Here is a 21508-nt window from a genome sequence, read left to right as displayed (position 1 = left end):
TCTAACGTAGAAATCAACTGGGAATCTGATCTACATGAATCATTTCCTATTACAACATGGGACAAACTTTGGATCAAAATAAGGAAATCCTCTAGGGCAGCGAATACTACACAAACTTTATTTTTTATATATAAATGACTTTTAATTACTCCAGATAAACTTCATCAAATTGATCCCATCCCTCCCTCTACTTGCTGGTCGTGCCCGACCCCTGTAGCTTTCCTTAAACATATGTTATTTACATGTCCCGCTATTCATGCTTTTTGGATTAGAATGTGGCAACAAATTTAAAAAAAATTCCATACACATATCCCTTTTTCTTTTTCATATATTATTCTAGGTAGCATCTCAGAAGTATGGTCCTCCTCTTCTATTAATGTCTCCATTGTTGATATGCTTATAGCTGTAGCATTTCAGCAAGTCATGTAAAAATGCTTCAAATGTATCTTTTCAAGCCTGGTGGTATGGAGTCTGTTATAATCACAGACTAGATAGGGCATATGTTCACCCCATTTCACTTGCTATTAAGAGAGATTTATTGTGGTTACCTATTACTGATTTCTTAAACATATCAGCTCAATCCTTACCTCAACATACTCCTTGTAATGAAGAAGTACCCAATCCTCCTTGAAGTTAAACATTTTTTCATCTGTGTTTGAATTCTGTTTTATACTTTGATTCAGTTTATGAGCTAATAGTATAGAATTTAATGTAACTCAATTGTTGTACTGCAATTATAAGACCAATCATATCTTTTGATACATCCTTTTCCTTCTCCCCCTTCCCCATACCCCTCCCCTCTTTTTTCCCCCCTCTTTCTTCATGAATTATTCATATTGTTATACAATGATATAATATGTTTTATTGCTGTTATACGCTATTTTCAGACCCAAGAAAGTTTCTTTTAAACTTAAAAGTAGAACTTTAAAACTACAGCCACTCTCTCAACACATCTGCGAAGGAGAACTTGCCTCAGTAGCGAGACTTGGGGGGGAAAGTAGACCCGAGGCTGGGGAAGATTCCAACCCACTAGTCTCACCAAGTGCAGATATGCAACTCTCCTCCACTTGTGATGGAATTGTCTCAGAAATGGGCTGCAAAGGCCCAGACTCTTGTATCACCTGCCACAAGGCGACTCCCAGGAGCCTCATCATGAAAAGGAAGTGAAAATACCACATTCCCCTCAGTTTGCTCTGCTGACGCCAATCAACGCCGAGAAGACGCATTGATGTTGATAGGGGGAGGAGAAGTGGCTTAGATCGGTGCCACCAACTTCAAGGCTGGAGTCAGCTGATCAAGAATGGACGCTGAAGGTGGAGTCCCTGAAGGGCTGTGCACTGGCGCCAAAGAGGACACCAACCAGCGCCCACCCAATGACTTGATGGCCCAACTAACACCGAGGGTAAACCCGCAGGCATGGCTCCATTCACCTCCTTGGAGCTCAGGGACACTCCAGAGGAAGATGAGATTCAAAAGATGAGATGTAGGGAGTTGTAATACTACCTCATCTATGCCATCAATGCCCCGGGTCTCAGAAAGACGGGGAGGTGTAGGGCGGAGTCGTGAAAGACCTTCCCAACCGGCGACGGGAGGAGCCATGGGAGATGAAGACTCCACGTGGCAAAGTCGGGGGGGGTGGGTGGCTGCAACTTCAAACTTCTGCGCTTACCTTTGGACGTCGCTGCCCAAGATCGGCCCGGCTCCTGGAACAGCCCCGTGAACGGACTTCTGTACGAGAAAAAAGTGACTGAGGCTGTGAAGTTTCCAAGGACCGCAACAGACGCACTGCCAGTAACTTCATACGGCATTATTTGAGTCCATTCGGCTTCAAACTCTGGCAGGAGCCACAATCCTCAGAATCGCAGTGTTCTCCCAAACATCACCTACAAATGGAATGCGGGTCTGTAGCTGGCATTTGTAGCGAAAAGGACCCACAAGGCTTAAAACCTGACGACATAGAAAAAGGCACACTGTTCCCAACTGACAAAAACTGTTGAAGAAGGCCAGAAAAACGGCCTGGGGAAATGCTTATCCGGATCCGCATTACAGCCTGAAAAAGAAGAAACTGACGTCTGCGTGACGGATGTGGACTTATATGACTCTACTGACATCACAATCAGAGTCAACGTCATCACGGAGTCAGAAGGCACCGTCCCCCGGTGCGCAGAGGGACTGCTGAAATGGTTCCGGATCCAGTCTGATGCCTGGGGAGAATTCACAAGCTAAGGAATCTGCTGCTAGATGTCTCTATCAGATATAATAAATCTAGTACAGGTATCAGTACAGATTTATTAAGACACAGTGTTTGACACCAAACACCATTAGTTTCAGTGAAGCCATCATGTAGCTGGGTAACTCGTAATGATCAGTGCCCAGTACATGTCCTCAAGATGGCTTCCTGATCACTTGCAATATCTAGTAATGGAGCTTCACATCACAGGGGTACATCTGCTTATGCATATGTGCCCTTACATTTAATATAATGCACCCTGCCTTAGGGCTCTAAGGCCTGCTGTTGGGGTGACTTGCATATATTACATGCAGTGTACATGGGCATGAAACACAGGGAGTGTGCCATGTCATGTTTTCAAAATGGCTTGCACCATTTCACACGTCCTGCAATGGCAGTTTGCATGCTGTTTCTGTGTGGGTCCCTTAGCGTGGCATAATACATGCTGCAGCCCTTAGGGACCCTCTTCATTACCCATGCCCTAGGTGCTAGGGGTACCATTCACTAGGCACTTACAGGGTGCTAAAATCTTTGTCAACTGGGTTACAATTAGATATTTACCTTGTTTACTGGGGGCCGTATTAGCAGGAACCCTGTGCACTTTCTGTCAAAAAAGCATCAGTACCAGGCAAAAAGTGGGGGTGACCATGTCAAAAAGAGGCACTTTCCTACACTTGTGCCCCATACCAGTCTCCTTTTTTGCATAAACCCACTGAATTGTATTAGGTCTCTACAAATTCAGATGAATAAAGCACAGGGAAAAAGAGGTATGATCATTTTAGGTGTTCAAATCACTCACCTTTCGTAATGCCTTTTCTTATAGAGACTCTATTTAGCCACAGATTCCTTACCTTAGAATATTCCCCAGGCATCAGACTGGATCTGGAAGTTTTTGAGCAGTACCTGTGTGCACCGGTAGTTGGTGCTGTTTGGCTCCACGTCGACACTGTCTGTGTCGGAGAGATGACGTGCGCAGTACCTATATAGGCACCACCCCGGCATGCTGATGTCAGTTACTTTCGTGTCTTTCCATGCCAGGAGCATGGAGCAACGATGAGAACTCACCACTGGTATGAAATACTAATGCCCTGAGAAGGGTGTCTCTTACACTGCAATAGGCTCGCAGAGTGGGAAGGATAAGTAAGGAGTCTGCGACTAGATAGAGCCTCTACCAGATAAGGTGTTACCGAAGGTAAGTAACTTGTTCATCTGATAGAGACTTCTAGTTGCAGATTCCTTACCTTAGAATAGATAACCAAGCAATGCCTTCCTAGAGGTGGGTCTTTGACGCCAATTTCAATGAGAAAAACAGGCAGGACCGAACAGGAGAAGTGAACATTGCGACGTATCCGACTGTCCAGACAGTAGTGTTTGGTGAACCTGTGTAAAGATGCCCACGTTGCTGCCTGACGGATGTCCAGGACAGGGACTCTAAGGGCTAACACAGTGGTCGCAGCCTTAGCTCTGGTGGAATGAGCATGCAAACCCTCAGGGGTTGCTTCTTGCCAAGTGCGTAGCAGATCTTGATGCACAGCACTATCCATGTTGAGATGGTCTGTTTCTGCATAGCCTTCCTATTCTTAGCTCTCACATACGAGGAGTTGATTGCCCACCCAGAACTCTTACGTGCGTTCAAGGTAGAATGACAATGCTCTTTTTGAGTCCAGATGATGGAGTGTCTCCTACTCTTTGGAGGGGTGAGGAGAAGCAAAAACGTAGGCAGGGTGATGTTCTGGACTATATGGAAGGGAGTTACAACCTTCAGAAGGAAGGGGGCACATGTCCAGAGCACCAACTTGTCCGGGTAGAAGGTTGCATAGGGAGTGTGTGCCAAGAGTTCCCGCAATTTGCTGACCCTATTTGCCGATGGTATAACCACTAGAAAGGTGGTTTTAATGGTCAATAGGCTAAGATGGCAATTGTGCAGAGGCTTAAAGGGTGCACGCATCAAGAAGGTGAGAACAAGATTTAAATCCCAATGGGGCATGATGAATGGGCTGAGGAGAAACATGTGCTGCAAGCCTTTAAGAAACCTAATTACCACAGGTAACCTGAATAAGGAAGACGTGTCCGGCACAGCAGAAAATGCCGAAGTTGTTTACAGATAGCCAACCTTTAACTGTACCCAGAGCAGAGCCCAGCTGGGTCAACGATAGAGCAAATGGAGGAACCTTAGAGAGCGGTGCAGAAAGAGGGTTGATTCTATGGTTATCACATCATGTCACAAGTGTATCTCACTGGCAGGCATACCCTGACTTGGTGGAGGGATGCCTGGCTGCCAGAATGACATCACAGACCTCAGGAGGAAGGTTGAAAGCTGTCAATTGTCACTGTTCAATATCCATGCATTAAGGTGAAGGGTGTGCAGGTTTGGGTGCTGAACCTTCCCCTGTTTCTGAGACAGAACATCCCATCAAAAGGCAGCCTGATCAGAGGACTGATCATGCTCAACAGCTCAGAATATCAGACTCTGTGCCCAATCCAGATCCAAGATCTGGACCATGTCAGAGAGACTGCCATGATGCTGCACCCACTGGGACTTCAGGTCCCACTGTAGAGCCTACATATGCCAACAGACATGAGTTACAATCAGGAGGCCATGAGGCCCAAAAACCTCATGGTCATTCGCACCAAAATTCAGGATTGAAGCGGAAACATCGATATGGTAGCCTGAATATCCTGAACTCGCCGCTCAAGAGGATAAGCTTGAAACTGCACTGTGTCCAGAACAGATCCGATGATAAAGGAGTGTCTCAGAAGAAGTCAGGTGTGGCTTTGGCACATTAGTAGCAAACCCCATCGAGTGCAGAAGGTCTGCCGTAATCTGGAGTTGAAAGATGACCGACTGGAGCAAGCCCACCTTCAACAGCCAATTGTCAAGGTAAGGAAACACTGGAACCCTTGACCTCTGCAGACAAGCTGTAACCACCATCATCACTTTAGTGAACACCCAAGGGGTGCTGGTAAGGCCAAAGGGGAGCCTGGCAAAAGGAAAGTGCTCCAGGCCCACCGTGAACTGCAGGTAACATCTGTGAGCAGGAAGAACAGGGGTGTAGAAATATGAATCCTTCAAGTCCAACAATGCCATCCAGTCTCCCAGGTCCAGGCAAGATAGAACTTGTGCAAGTGTGAACATCTTGAATTTCTCCTTTTTCAGGAAGAGATTCAGAAAGTGAGGGTCTAGGACAGAACAAACGCCTCTTTGAGCACCAGAAAGTTGCAGGAAAAGCAACCACAACCTACTTATGATGCTGCTATACTCTCTATAGCTCGCTTGGCAAAGAGTTCCAGCACTTCCTGACAGAGCAATGAGAGGGGGTCCTCCATCAGCTAGTAGTAAGTAGGTGGCATGGGTGGAGGAGTGGTCTCAAAGGGGGGGGGGGGAGTAGCCCCTCTGGACAATTTGTAAAACCCAATGTTCCAATGTTAATGACCGCAGTGGTGCAGGTGATGGCGTATCCTACCACCCACTGGATGCTCATGATGGTTGGAGGGAAAACTAAAAGGGTCTGGAGTCTGCGGCTGCCGAGGCGGTGGGGGTGGGGGTGATTAGACTGGCTTGACCTCTGGCTACCTGTCCTACATAGTCTATGGAACCCGCATCCTCAGCAACGAAAAGTCTGGTAAGCCTGTTGACCGTGGTGGCTGGGAGGGTATTGACGAAGTTGGGGCCCCTTTCCATGGCCACAATAGAGGCAGAAAGCAGACAGGGTATGAAGAAGGGCCATAAACAAGTCCAAAGACCTGGCCACAGCTCTGCTGTGCTTAAAGCGCTTCAGTGCTGAGTCCGCCTTCTCTCCAAAACTACGAGAGCCATCAAAGGGCATGTGTAGGAAGCTGGCTCTGTATATACTATACCAAAATGAGGTATAGTGTGCACAGAATCCAGCGTAACCCAAAAGGTAGGCAGAGGTCAAAGTAGATAGCACCTTACTCTCTATTTATGGTAGTGTGGGCGAGCAGTAAGACTTTATCAGAGGGTAGTGTTAAGCATGTGTTGTACACACTCAGGCAGCAAAGGATGTCACACACTCAAAGACTAAACTCAGACCAATTTGTTCGCATAAAAATATTATTAGAACCAAGCAAGCCTGGCACAGGTACGTCTAAATAGTACTTTTCAAGGCAGGTTGAATAATACAAGCAAGCTGAATGAAAATGGCTTAATGAAAGGTTTGTAAATCTTTTCAATACAGTGGAAATTACTGTTAGATTACTTTTCAGATTACTTCATGGATTACTTTTTCTACTCAGTGTGATATGCCTAGATATCATACTGGGACATTTCCTACAGAAAAGGTAAGTAAAGCAGTTTTTAAATATTTGCCGTATTTTAAGTTCTCATACATAACCAACTCCACACACAACAATTTCAACATGAAAGCAGTCAATACAGTCCTATGGGAAGAAATGTGGTTATCAGTTTCAAGGTAAGTACTTGGGTTTGGGAGTTGGTTTTCTGGGGTTAGAACCAGGGTTCTCCAAAGGTCAAGGATGTACTCTAAAAGCAATTTCAGAGGCACTAGGGCGGCTGGGTGTAGAGTGCTGAGGCCCAACGTTATCCAATAAGAGATAGGGGGCCCCCTGTTGGTGGCTGCTCACGAGTAGGCCACAGGGTTGTGGGAGCAAAGATCCTGGTGTTAGGCTCAGGGTAAAGGGGGATCCCAGTTAGCACCCAAATTACACCAGCGGCGGCGCAGGGGCATCTGGGTGCAGGGTGCTGTTTTGGTGACTGGTGCCCTGTTGTTTTTAATGGGGATTCTCCGGTTGCAACAAAGACTGCAGGCTCAGGGACAAAGATCTTCTGGAGGCAACCACCGGTTGGAGAGGTAAGTTGGGATGCCTGGGAAAGCTGAAACACCATCGGTTGGGCCACCCAAGCCCGTGGGACATCGGGTGCAGGGGTGTCTTTAGGCATCGGGTTTTCTCACCAGCTCCAGTCGCGGTTGTGGGGGTCCTCCAGAAAGAGACTGCAGGCGTCGTTTGAAGAGTCTAGGCAGGTCAGCGATCACCATATCTTAGGTCAGGATTACTGGGGAGACCTCCTCGTTGTGTTGGGCTACTCGAACTTGGGCCATAGGCATCGGGTGCAGAGTGGTGCAGACTCACGATTTTGGCTGGGGCCAGAGTCTGTTGGTGAGTAAATCCAGTGCTCATGGGAGACAAACTCTTGGGTTTGGAAGTCAGGGCAGCTCTTGCAGGTTTTGAAGGCTGCTGGCTGAAGGACACAGGGATTTCGCTGGAGCAGGTTCGAGGTGAGGACAAGCAGGTAGGGCTGGGGCCAAGTCAGTGGATGTCCTACTCTTCTTAGTTTCAGCATGGCTTCTTCGGTCCTTATTCTTCCTTTCTTCTGGTCAGTCCTTGTCTGAGGAGGCAAGGTTCAGGGTTGCCCCTAAATACTAGATTTAGAGGCGTTACAGGTAATTAAAGGTTGGGACCAATGGATCCTTTCCTTGGGGTGGGTACACCCCCTATTATGCCACCCTCCAGTGGGAGGGGGGCATATGCCTCTCTCTGGTTGGCTGGGTCCACCCATCTGCAAGATGGCGGGGACTGAAAGTTGTGCTTCACCTCACGTCCCCTACCTGAGCGGTAGGGTTGGCAAAGGTGGGCACACCTCCGTTCCTCACTTGGTTTTCCTGTCGATTCTCCCACCCAAAGTGGGGGTCAAAACTGGTGGGAGGCAGTTGCTGGAAGCAGCAAAGGGCTGGGATAGTTCACAAAGGCAGCAAGCCATTGAAGCTTCCCCTTCGTGGACCCTGCCCATCCTGGGGGAGGAGGCTTGGCACTTCGTCCCAGGATGTGCATTGTTTCAGACCCCGAGAGCAGCAGGCTCTCGACCCCGGGGTCCAGAAACATGTCTGGTGGTGGCAGCTGGCGAGCAGCCACTCAGCCATGACACTAGAGTTAGGTCGTTTTTCAGGGGGCATCTCTAAGATGCCCTCTGAGTGCATTTTTCATTAAATCCCACACTGGCATCAGTGTGGGTTTAATGTGCTGAGAAGTTTGATACCAAACTTCCCAGTTTTCAATAAAGCCATTATGGTGCTGGGGAGTTCGTAATGACAATCTCCCAGCAACATATACTCTTACTGGTATTACTGCACTTACAATGTCTAAGAATTGGCTTAAGACACTGTATGGGTACAGGGCTCATGCACCTGTACTCTCACCACTAGTATAGTGCACCCAGCTAGAGGGGTGGCTGTCCTATGCCAGGGCAGTGGGTTGTAGGCATCGCACACAGGAAGGAGTGCTATGTCGACTCTTCGTTTTGTTCTGCACCAATACACGCAGCTTGCAAAGGCAAGGTGTGTGTGTAAAGGTACAGGGCCTCTAAGGGTGGCACAATAAGTGCTGCAGCCCCTAGAGACCTTCCCTGGCCACAGTGCCCTTGGTACCTGTGGTACAATTTACAAGGGACTGACATGTGGCCAAAGAGTGCCAATTGGGTTTTGTCTCAATTCATATTAGGGAAAGAAGGCCCTGGCTACCTGTTTGGCAGGAACCCAGGGCACACTCAGTCAAAGTACATCGGCAGTTTGGCAAAAAGTGGGGGAAATCATGCAAAAAGAGGGCATTTTCTTACAGCATGTCCATAAGCGAGGCTTGGACATACCCTGAAAAGCCAGTGGTTCTCATTCAGGTGTGGTGCCGCAAGGCAACCGATGATGAAATCGTTGTACCCAGAGAGTCAGTCATGTCCAGTCCACATCGTATGGTGAACTTCGCTGCGTCTCTCACACCTGCGATAGCTTGGGAAAGTATGGCTCAAGCCTCCTCCGAGAGCATAGGCAGCAGCACTTGCGCAACTGAATCCCAGATCGCATGGGACTATCGGCCCAAAAGGCACATGGTGTTCACCAACCGCAGTGCAAGGCAGGCAAAAGAGAACATTCTCTTGCCAAAGGTATCCAACCTCTTGGATTCCCTATCTGCTGGAGAGGTAGGGAACACGCCGGGGTTGATCCTAGAGGTGGAGGCTTGGACCACTAAGCTCTCTAGAGTGGGGTGCTGGGTAAGGAAACTGGGTCCCCAGGAGCAGGGCGATGGCGGTGGGCAATTTGTCCAATGCACAGGAGCCCTTGGCAGGGCTTGGCTAGGCCCCAAGAAAGAAGTCAGCAAGGGCCTTATTAAAGTGGAGTAAAGGTCTAGAAGGGGCAACTCTCAGCTGAAGCACCTCTGTCAAGATGTTCATCTTGACTGCCACTGTGGGTAGCTAAAGGTCCAAACCACCATAGCGAAAAAAGGTTCCCTCCTCCCTAGCCACAGTAAGCAGAGAGACTGAGCCAGCATCAGGTGAGGTGTCTAACCCGCTGCCTCTGACAGCTCCTCATACCAGTTGTCCTCTTTCTCATTTAGGGAATACTGGTGTCCATAAGGGTTCTCAGACCCTCCCATTCGTCTCCTTGTCCAGGTCTGTCAAATGCAAAAGGCGCTGGCTATGATCCGGAGAGCATGTTCCTGGTCAGCGCCACAGCCAGTGTTGGGCGATGCCCGTCTTGTTCTGTTTTGGAGTTGGGAATGACGATGGGGTGGCGCAACTGTGGGTCGTCAGCGACATCGGCCCTAGAGAAGGTGCTGAGAAAGGTCTCGGTCTCGCTGGCAGCTCCGACCCGAGTACAACAAAGGATCCTTGGGGAACCCTCCCTAGTCCGTGGATCCTGATGTGCTCCAGTGGGGCAGGGATGCCCAAATATGAGGTGCATGGCCTCATAAAATTCCTTAAGCTTGGTGGGGGTTGCTCTGGCTCCAGGAACATCAGAAAAGCACAGAGCGGACCCTGACTCAGGCTCTGCCGAAGCGTGAGGCCTGCAAGTGCTGACGCTTCCACGCCTCGTCAGAAGACTTCGACGGGCGCAGCGAATTCGAAGACCTCTCTCAACTTCATGTGTTTGTCAGACTTATCTGACTACCCTGATGACTTTGAGTGTGATAATGAATGCTGGGTACAGCAGTCCCAAGACCTTCTGCATGATCAGGATCTTTAGGGTCACGGGGTCGTCCAACGTTGGGAGGCAAGGAGCATAGGAGATCACGCCCTCACAGCGTTTGGGTGAATGGAGCAGCAGTCCTTGCAGGTCTTGGAGTCATGATCCCTCTTCAAGCCCCATAACCATACTAAGTGTTGGTCTGTTACAGACATCTGCCTGTGACGGGCACCACATGGTTTAAAACCAGTGGTTTCTTAGGGGACCTCCTGTCACACCAAGGTCGAAAATCTCTCAAAAACGTGTTGACAAAAAGTCAAGAAAAAAGCCAGTAAAAAATGAATGTCCAAATCAGCGCTATGTGGCGCGGAAAGGAAATGTAGGAAAGTAGGATCTGCTTTCATGGTCACCTCCACTTTTTGCTGGTGTAATTGTTTTACTGACAAGTCTGACTGGGATCCTGCTTATCAGGCCCCCAGTCTCTGTGCTTCTTCCCTAAATTGGACATGGTGAGTACTTAGGTGCACCCCAGATTGGCTACTGGTGTACCCTTGTAAGTCCCTAGTATATTGTACTAAGGTACCCAGGGCATAGGTAGGGGTCTCCCATGGGCTGAAGCATGTATTATGCAACCCATGAAAGACCACTCAAATTGTGACTACAGGCCTGCCATTGCAGGCTGTGTAAGCTGGTGCTAGCACCACTTATGAAAGATATAAGATTCCTTATATCTGAGTTCACTGCACTTAAAACCTTTAAGTCACACATAAAGCAGGCCTTTCAATCCTGAAGGCAGGGTGCTCGTTCTAAGTGTGAGGATGCCCCTGAATGAGCAGGACACCCTTACAACCTTCAGAGTCTATTCTCCGGGGTTGTAAGTGCATCAGCCATTACAATACATAGAGTGGCCATGCGTCATTATGCGATGGCTATCTCTAAACTTGCTGTAATTAACCCTGTTGTGTTTGGTATCAAATGTAAAGCTCCTCCGGGAGGCCCTCACTGTTCCTGGTACCAGTCTTCTAGACCCGGACAGCAAAATATAGCTGCTGCCGACCATAGACATGATTCTGCCCTCCTGCTGCTGAGTGAAGCTTGGGCAGGGGAAGGCATGACAATAGGTTTCCTGTCACAGGGAGGTGTAACCACATCCCTGACAGGACTTAGTTTATTGGGACAGGGTGGGGGTGCTTGCCGGTGCCACTAGACTGCTTTGAAGGGCACATTTGGTGCCCTCATTGCATACACTGGGAGGACCCTCTGATTTGTCCCAACCCTTTCCTTAGGTTACTTAAGGGCTTACCTGTGGGTGGGTCTTTAGATTTGCTGTGGGACAAGATTCAGATCTATTACCACTTCTTCTTCAACTGTCTGGGCATTCTGGACTTCGCTTTGGGAACCAAGACTGCAACTGGGAGGACTCCTGCTGCTCCTGGTCTCGTTGTTCTGAAAGTCTGCTGCAACGTATGTGCTTTGATCCATACAGGTTCTTCACAGGACCTCTGCACATTCAAGAATCCTGAAGGAATTTCCCTTGGAGTGAAGAAGTCACTCCTCTGCATCTGCAGGCACAGCAACAAAGCTGATCGGTCTACTAATCCTGGGCTCCCACGGGCTCTGAAAGGTTCAGCAACACAGGTGGTGGTTCTGCAGCTCCCTCGAGGCCTGCACTGTCTTCTAACCTAGTTTGAGGCCAGAATCCCTCATCAGAACCGCTGGAACAGAACCACTCCGCAGTGACTTGCCGTTGCCAAGGCTTGTTGATTCTCTCCTGCAGAGATCTTCGGGCTCCACCCAGCTTCAAGCATCTCTTGCAGCCAAGATCTTTGCCTGCACCGCATCTTTTGCTCCGTGGGCCTTCATCTTTTCGTGAGGTCCACTTGCGACTCCTGGGCCTTATTTATGAAGCCCTGCATCACATTTACGCCGCCGTTGCATCACGTTTTGTGACGCTGCGGGGGCGTAAATAATGCACCCGTTGTGCCATATTTGCGCAGTAATGCATCTAGGCAGATGCGTCACTTCTTAAACCCCTGCGCTACATTATACCTGCGTCAGGTATAATGTGTGCAGGGTGGGCATTCCCTGGCATCAAAGCCTCATAGAAGTGGCTCTTTGAAATCTGTAAGATTTCAGTGCGCCACTTCTAGGATGCCATTGCGTCAAAACCTTACGCCTGCCTCTTGGCAGGCGTAAGGCCCTTTCATGTGGGGCTTGCCCCATGTGAAAGGACACATTGCTGGATTTGTCTGTTTTAAGACATACCCCAGCAATGCATCACTTTTGCGCCTACAGATATGTCAGTAATACTGACATATCTGTAACTCCTTGCTTCGTGATGTGCCGTACTGTTAATTCAGAGCATCCATGGTGTTGCAAGGAGGGCGCACTGAGAAGTGTTGCATCGCTGCTTCGTCGTAGCGATGCAACACTTCTCATAAATAAGGTCCCCTGTGCCTTTGGCCTGTGAGTCCTCTTGAGGGTCTTGTTTGGCTCCAATGGGCTCTTCTGCTTGCTCGTTGCCTGCTCTGACTTACCTGCTTGTGGTGAGTCACTTGAAGCTTGCTGGTCCAGACAATGCACCTACGTTGGTTGCCATTGCCAAGGCTTGCTGGTGCCCCTGCCGCACACTGACCCCTTTGCTCTTGACATCCGACATGGGACAGCTCGTAAACAGCTCCTGGTCTTCCACAGCGTCGCCTCGTCCGCACAGTTGCAACTTCAAGGGCACCATCAACTCTCCTCCATCTCCGACATTGTGGGCATTTGTCTTCCGTGCCTCCTGGTCACTCCTGAGTGGCATAGAATCTGTCCCCTCAGATTGAAGATACCTCTCATCTTGAATCCACTTTTGGGTTTCACCGGACACTTTCACCTCCTTCGCCAGCAGCATCTTTTCTGAAGTCTTCAATTGTGGTCTACGGCGGTTCCCAAAGTCACTTCGCACCTATGCACCCGGCTTCCCTGGTGTAGGTATCCTGGTTCCCGGGGTATCCACCGGTGGGGTGACTCTTCAACTTCCAACTTCCACAGAGTTTCTTCAGGGTCTGCTGGGAAGGGTCCTTTTCTTTAAAACGGCCACAGGGACTTACCTATTGACTAATATTGAGGACGCAGTCATGTTTCTACTCTGCACACGACCTCCGTGGGGTTCCTAGATACTCACCTTAGTTGGTTCCTTGGGGCCCCTGCTCTTCTACTTCTCCTGGGTCCATTCTCGACTTAGGTTGTGGTTCGCATTACACTATTTTAGTATATGGTTTGGTCTCCCCCTGGAGACCACTGTGTATTCTGGGCTACTTACATATTCTATTGACAAAGTATTGTGTGTATTGTGTTTATATCTCCTGGTAGGAGATAATGCATTGTGTTGGTGAGTGTCAATAATAAATACATATTTTTATAACTACACTGTGTGGTTCTTTTTCACTTAACTCATACCATAAGATTAAGGACTGGAAAAACAAGCTGCTCTACAGTCCTTCTGGACTAAGCCTGAAGGCTTCTCTCCACAGCTACCACTAAGAGAGCTTTCTAAGGTTGTCTAAAACCACTAAAATCACTGTAAGGGTAGTATGGATTGGTACAGGGTGCCACACTTACATAAGTGTGCACCATATACTGAGCCAGCCTCCTACAAGAAAGAACTGATGTCAGAACACCAGGGTTGCACCTAAAGTGGTACTGTGCACATCCTTTCTAGCGCGGACAATGCTGAGCTGAACAACGACAAATACCGGCACGAACGGGTACTGCTGGAAAATCTTCTGGATCCAGTCTGATGCCTGGGAATTTGCATATGGCCATGTCTGAACTGGGGTGGCAGAGTGGGCTAAAGAACGGTGATGGATTAAACCCAGATCAGTTGACTGGGGGTGATTGCTTGCAATGTTCAACACTCCGTCCATCATTTCCTTTGGTTTTGCTTTGTTCGCCATAAGTTGGCAGGGTATGCTCAGACGTGAGTCCCTTGCTCACTTTGCCACTGGATTCAAGCAAGCCTGGCTGAAGACGGCTGAAATGCCAGAAACCGGTCCTAGGAAGCTTGTTTCCGGTCCAGGGAAGACATGGCTTGGCAGTTCGGGCTCGACTGTTCCCATGAGGCGGCACAGGGTCAGACTGATTTGCATATGGCCATGTCTGAACTGGGGTGGCAGAGTGGGCTAAAGAACGGTGATGGATTAAACCCAGATCAGTTGACTGGGGGTGAGTGCTTGCAATGTTCAACACTCCGTCCATCATTTCCTTTGGTTTTGCTGGGAATATTCTAAGGCAAGGAATCTGCCACCAGAGGTATCTATCAGATACAGGCAGTTATAGCTGTCTACAAAGTCAGAAAGAAAGATCAATTGAGAGATGAGGCTATTTCGCAGGAGTAACATTAGTTAACATTGCTTTTGTTAACTAGCTTGGTTATGGGGAAGTTGTCAAAGTCACTGTGCGGGCAGGCCTGCTCAATGGGCTTGGACGTGTTGTCAATAGACTGAAGGTGGGCCAGGCAGGAAAGAGAAAATGGAAGATAGATAAAGAAACAAGTGAACGACTACAGGAAAAGGGAAATACAAGAAAAATTGTGTTTATGGATTAATAGGATAGATTCTACATAGTCAGCAGAAAGGAGGGAGCAATGCATTTTGAGAGAGGAAGAAGGATCGGGGTCAAAGTGGTGGGTCATTTAGGGCAGGCGGCATGGATGAGATTCTGAATCTAGTAAGTGATCTTGTTTGGGTAGTGGGTAGTCAGTATGACAAAGGAACCAGTGGCTGTAGCCTTTGTAGAGGCCTCGAGAAATATACTAGCTCACTCGCTATGGCAAGTCAGATTTTACCAGGGCAAGCTATTTTTAGGTCCTACTGGTCAAGCTGAGAAAGAACAGCTGCCCTGTTCACTCACAAAGTGAATGAGCAATAAAGAGGCCATAAAATCTTGCTTTTATCTTGTCACATTTGCTCTGCATCCAGAGTCAGAAGTCAAATGTCAGCTTATGTCTTCTTACAATTTGCTGCTTATTTTATCCTGGAGGTTGGTGTTTACTTTTCTTTCTCTGACTGCAAAGTTAGAGGATTTTGTAAAGTGAACGGCTTGACTATCGTGCTGTACGAAGAGTGAAATGAAAGGCTTTATGTAGCATGTCAGTTTTTTTTTCTAACACAGCATTTAAATTGCTTATAAATTAACTGTACACATATTTCACAACGTATTTCAGTAGTTACGAAAGCACAGTTTTTGTAATGTAGTGTGATGCTAAAAAAAGATTTCAATAGGATGAAAACAAACCAGAACACTTTACTTGGTGATGTGTAAATCATACCTATAATCTCTGAACCCAGTTTCCACAGATTATCGACTCTGTGCTATACATATGAGCAGATCATTCAAGTCACTAGACCTGCAGGTCTGGTAACATTTTTATGATTTTTCAATGCCTGGTGTAAGACCAGCTAATTTTATTTAGGCGGTGTTTATACAGTATACGGTGTGTGTCAATGACTGTATACGAAAGAGCAATAAGCATGAATAATACAAATACACAAGGGTACAGGTTTAAATTCAAACCACAGCCTGCCTCCTAGTGTAATAATCAACTTTGCTGTAGCATGGAATTGAACTTAAATCAGTGGATCACCTGAGACGTCTGGTTACAGGGGGTCTTGAAAATACAATAAGCGGTTGGTTGACTTAATGTCTACCAGATATGCAGATAGTTGAATTCTGGATGTAAAAGGGATCCACTTTGGGTGGGAAAGTATCTCCCGCGATTACTGGCTCCTGCCTGGCAATTTAAATGGAAAACATCTCAGAGAAGCACTTACCTGCGGTAATGCAGGCCTCGAGGCATTCCTGTTCAGTATCAAAGCGGTTGGCATTGCCCCCACAGCCTCGGTACCAAAAGCGGACGCACACACCCTGGGAGGGCTCGTGGTACCACTTCAGAGAGTAATCAGCACAGACAGTGCCCGCATCCTTTGGCAGCAAACATGGGTCTCCCATGGCTACTGGTGCATTTGCAGGATGTCCAGGGAGGGCCAGCGTGGATGACATTAGGGGTTTGCTTGTGGTGGGCTCTGTGCTGAGGTTGGTAGTGCCTTCCAATGTCACACCCCTGGGCACCACTGTGGAAGCTTCCGGTGTGACTTCAACTTGCTGGAGCAAGGTAATGTTGAGCTCGGTTTTCAAATGCATGGCATCAGAAATTGCCTCCATGCCACTGCTGTCGGTGTGTAATGCTATACCAATCTCAGGTGGGAGCTCAGCCAAGCGGTGCAGCATAAAACGGGTGTCCACCTCCCTAGGAGAGAAAATAAGTGTTGTTAATATGAAATGGGAGAGGCACGTCAAGTGGAATAATGCCAGCAAAAGCACAAAGGCTAACTGCAGCAAACTCTCCATGTTACAGTAGGCTTTCCTGGTACTCACTCAGCAGGTGTAGGAGTCGATGGGGCCATGGTAGAGGCAGGAAGGGGGAGTCCTCCTGCCTTGCAGTTCTTCTTTAGCTGAGCCAGCGGCTTTCTTTGAGTTTCCACTGATGTAAATAAAGAAAAAGTATGAAACCACTAAAGAATGACAACAGGAGGTACTAAAATTCTTTCCGTAAGCAGTTTGAGTAAGGAAACATGGGTTAGATTTAATACTGCCTTTCTTACCCTCGGACTCAGGCAGAAAAAATAACGTTCTAAACACCAAAGAAAATGTCACACATTCAGAAATCATGCTTTGACATTTTTTGCAACATACTGTTTGGGTAGAACCTGCACATCACATGTCCTAAAAAATGTATGGCAAGGGGAGTATTTTAAAGCAACTTTGGTCAACTAAAGGATTTTTCTGATTATATGTGAAGCAAATACTGCATTTTAAGGCACATCACTAACTAACCTCGATCTGTAATGGGTCTGTCTGCAGCCTTCCATGCCGGCCTGCTTGGTACTACAGCCTCGGCTGCTGCAACTGCATAGCCTTTATGCTATACACTAGCTCCCACAGTAGTAATTTAGGTGCAAGATGTACAAAATACCGTTGCAGTCGCAAACCTTAGGATACGCAAATTCTATGGGCTGCAAATGCAAATGTGTCTTTATATACTAAATCCATTTTGCAAGTTGTAAAAGCCTTTCCCACACACAAAATGGCTGTTGTGATCTATTCCAAATCGCAATTAAGAGAGGCATAAAGCCTGTCCTAACTGCGAGTCGCAATTGTATGCATCAGTGGTTTGCGACCCCCACTGATCAACACCGACACCTCAAAAGGTGTGATAACCACCTTATCTTCAGAAAACAACTCAAGAATTGGCTCTTCCCCATATAAGCACCATACGCAAACAGAAATATACAGCATATACCTCTGTATATAAGCATTTATTTGTACTATAGGTATGTACCTATATATGTGTATTGCTTTGTATAAACATGTTGAATAATTATGTTTAAAAAAATGAATACATACATTTTTAAGTACAACCCTTGAAAACCAGAGTTTATCAAATGCATCTTTAATCTACTTATACTTACTTCCTTTATGCATCTATATACGTTCCATGTACTTGGATCCGTGTATTTATTACTTTCCTCTGTTAAAAAAAAACCACAAAAAAAACCAACATATTCAATGCACTACCCTATTTCTCACCCTATACCTCTATCAATATATTTAATCTACATATACTTATTTCATGTATGCACCTATAAACCTTCCATGTACTTATGGATCTATATATTTATCACTTTCTTCTAATTCAGCATATCCAATGCACTACCCTATTTCTCACCCTATACCTCTCTCAATATATCTTCTACCTCGACTCTCTGACTCATCTCAAACATCTTTCTACTACTCTTTCCAATGCACCATCCTATTTCTCACCCTATACCTCTATCAATATATCCTCTACATCCACTCTCTCATTCATCTCAAACCCCATACCCCTACTATGACCCCCAAAATAGCCTTTTCTAGACTCTCCCCATCTCTACCCCTCCTTGCACCATCTGACATCTTTTACTATACTGATTCCCCTCCCTTTTTACTCATTCCAAGCCTCCCACTACTGCTGTGACGTCCCAAAAATAAAATTAAAAAAACAGTCTAAATCCTTCACTCTTCTATCCCTCCGCTATACTTCTCAATCCAAATAACGGACTAATATCCACCACTTAAATTACTTTCATATTTCACTATACTAATTCACCACTAATCCTTTATGGGTTCCGGAGTTGCGTACTACTCGCCGAAAAAGCGCTTCAACACCCCTCAGGTGTAACAAGCGCTATATATTATCTACTGGCGGTCGCCAGTAGATAGTTATAGTTAGGACCGAGTTCCCATAGGAAATCTGAAAATTCTATTTTGAATAACTTTGGCGCCGGTTGACTTATCTTCGTGAAATTTTCAAAACTAATGGGGTGCTCCGCTCAGCTCCTACCCTGAAAGTCTCGGGGTGATTCGTCAAGCAGGGGCTGAGAAAGAAGGGGGGTCCCAAAACGCGTTTTCCCCATGCATTTTCCCATAGGACCTTTAGTCGAAGGTACAGCCCGAACGGCTGAACAGAATTACTTGAAATTTGGCAAAGAGGTAGTCCTCAGGTCAGGCAAGTGCCTTTTGCTCAAATGGTGTAAATCTGTTCAGTAGTTCCTGAGAAGATCAAAAGTAAAATCACATATATATCTGGGCGGAGCCTAACCACACATCTCATCGTGAGATCTGATTGGCTGTCAGCACTTCATCCAAGAAGTGTTGGCAGCCATCTTGGGACCAATATACATGATAGCACCTCATTAAAAAGCATTGCAGTTAATAGAAGGTTTTAAGACTTTAGTTACATTATAAATCATTTGTTGATGGTACATACTCATTTTAGGAATTGTGGTGTGTTCTAAGGTGATTTTACCATGTGAAAAAGCCTTCTGCTGTGATATCATGAATCATGTTTGAGAGAAAAGTATTTTCTCATGCTTTTCCCACAGAGGTTTGGAAGGTGATCTATAAGCTAACTGAGAGCATATTTTCTGTAAATTCATATTATCTTTCTCAGTCATGTGAGAATGAAGTCTGACATTCTCAGTAAAACATGTACATCCAACAAGGGCAGAGACTGTCAGTTGATTCCTTTGTGTTCTACTGCAGCTTCCCAGAGTGTTCTAAAGAACAACTAGAGCGCTAACAGTCCTACTTATGACAAACGTATGGCACACCTGAAGCCATCTTGGTTGGAATAAAGTGGTAATTCTTAAAACATTTAATTTAAAAAGGAACAAAATGAGGGGGTTCATTTTGCCATAGAAAGTATGATTAGTGCTGCAGAAAGAAAAATTAGGGCACATTTTGAGTGACTTCTCAAATCCTCTTCTATTTCATTAAAAAATTCTGACATGCAGACTGAAACATGCACTTTCAATACCAGCAGCAGACTTCCCTGGTGAGCAGTAGCTTTACTACAGTGATCTAATAAGCAACTAGAGTGCTAACATTCTGAATTTATGGCAAATTTGTGACACATCTGAATGCCTTCTTGATGGAATCAAAGTAAAAAACTGAAAGTATTTCCTACTGAGGAGACTGTAGTAAATGAGGAAATTAGGAAACATCATAACAAATAAGTCTCCCAAAATGGCCACCAGAGACAAAAGAGCCCAAATGTAGCCCAAATATCACCCAGATGTAGCCCAAGTATAGCCCAATGACAGAATGTCCCAGAGTGTTCTAACGAACAACTAGAGCGCTAACAGTCTTACTTATGACAAAAGTATGGCACACCTGAAGCCATCTTGATTGGAATAAAGTGGTAACACTTAAAACATTTAATTTACAAAGGAACAAAATTAAGGGGTTCATTTTGCCATAGAAAGTATGATTAGTGCTGCAGAAAGAAAACTTAGGGCACATTTTGAGTGACTTCTCAAATCCTCTTCTATTTCATTAAAAAATTCTGATATGCAGACTGAAACATGTACTTTTAATACCAGCAGCAGACTTCCGTGGTGAGCAGTAGCTTTACTACAGTGATCTAATGAGCAACTAGAGTGCTAACATTCAGAATTTATGGCAAATGTGTGACATATCTGAATACTTTCTTGATGGAATCAAAGTAAAAAACTGAAAGCATTTCCTACTGAGGAGACTGCAGTAAATGAGGAAATTAGGAAACTTCATAACAAATACATCTCCCAAGATGGCCACCAGACACAAAAGAGCCTAAATGCAGCACAAATATCACCCAGATGTATCCCACGTGTAGCCCAATGACAGAAGTGTGCAAAAACCTTATTTTTTGTGTATTTGCAGTTTTATATAGTGCAGACTTGTCAGGTATTGGAATGCTTTACATGAGCATTGGTTACATCACACAAGATCAAATTCATTTTGGTTGTAGACATGGGGAGATTAAGTGATTTGACCACAATCACAGAATGTTGAGCTGAAGCAGAAACTCCAACCTGGTTCCCCAGTTGCAAAGTCTGCAGCTCTGAAAGTAACACCACATCCTCTCGCCAAGGTGCAACATTTAATCAAGTGGTCAACTGGATAAAAAAACATAAAGATTACAAATAATTTAAAAGTTCTTTGTCGCTATTTGAAAACTCAGAAAATATGTCCTCATTTTAGTTTTTTAGAGCACTAACCATAATTTTGATGCAAATAAGACCCTCTCATATATGTAATTTCTAAAGGAAATACTCTAGGTATTACAGTTTTGATTACATCAAGATGACGTCAGGCGTTCCACACTTTTGTAATAAATATAGAATGTTAGCAATCTAGTTGTTCATTGGGATACTGTTGAGAGGCAGAGGCCAGGAGCACGGACTCTGAAAATTTAAGGCAGGTAGGAGAGTGCAGAGGCAACAATTTGACCACACTGGGCAGGCAGGAAGGGCAGTGGCAGCACAACAGACTATGGAGGGCAGTGGAAAGGGGGGCAGGGGCAACAAACCAACAATACAGGACTGGCAAGAGAGGCTGTGGCAATATAATAGACCATTGTGGGCAGAAGGAAGAGGCAGTGGTAGTACAACCATACATGCCAACAGACCTGTTTCAGCCAGGAAACGTCCAATGTTTTTAAGCTCAAATGGGCTTTATTTGATCTGTATCCTGTCTACAATCTCCTCTTTTTCAATGTAACTCAAAGGTAAAATCATTACCCCAGTTTTTTTTCAAAATCTCCCTCTTACCAAGTTCAAAATGTTCGCAAGTATGGTACATTGAATCATGGTAGGCAGGAGGAATTGGGGTAGGGACATGGACTCGGATAACAGAGGACAGGAGGGACATGGAGAGGTGCACCACACTGACCCTACAGGGCAGGCATCAGGGTTTGCAGCAGCACAATACACCACACAGCGCATGC

At 46.1% G+C, this 21508-nt stretch overlaps 1 protein-coding gene across 2 annotated transcripts in view; it reads right to left on the bottom strand.

Moving 5' to 3' along the window:
• Positions 1 to 21508, bottom strand: part of LOC146785119 (uncharacterized) — a 578200-nt gene that overhangs the window by 66939 nt on the left and 489753 nt on the right. For both annotated transcript variants that reach the window (XM_085633808.1, XM_085633809.1), the window contains exons 29-30: positions 16579 to 16684; positions 15975 to 16450 (exon numbers count right to left, since the gene is read on the bottom strand). In XM_085633808.1, coding sequence (XP_085489934.1) covers positions 15975 to 16450; positions 16579 to 16684 — 582 coding nt within the window. The remainder of the gene's footprint in view (positions 1 to 15974; positions 16451 to 16578; positions 16685 to 21508) is intronic.

This window comes from Triturus cristatus, chromosome 11 (assembly GCF_964204655.1).
Source record: "Triturus cristatus chromosome 11, aTriCri1.1, whole genome shotgun sequence".
Lineage (NCBI taxonomy): Eukaryota > Metazoa > Chordata > Amphibia > Caudata > Salamandridae > Triturus > Triturus cristatus.
This window is presented reverse-complemented; position numbering and strand designations above follow the sequence as displayed.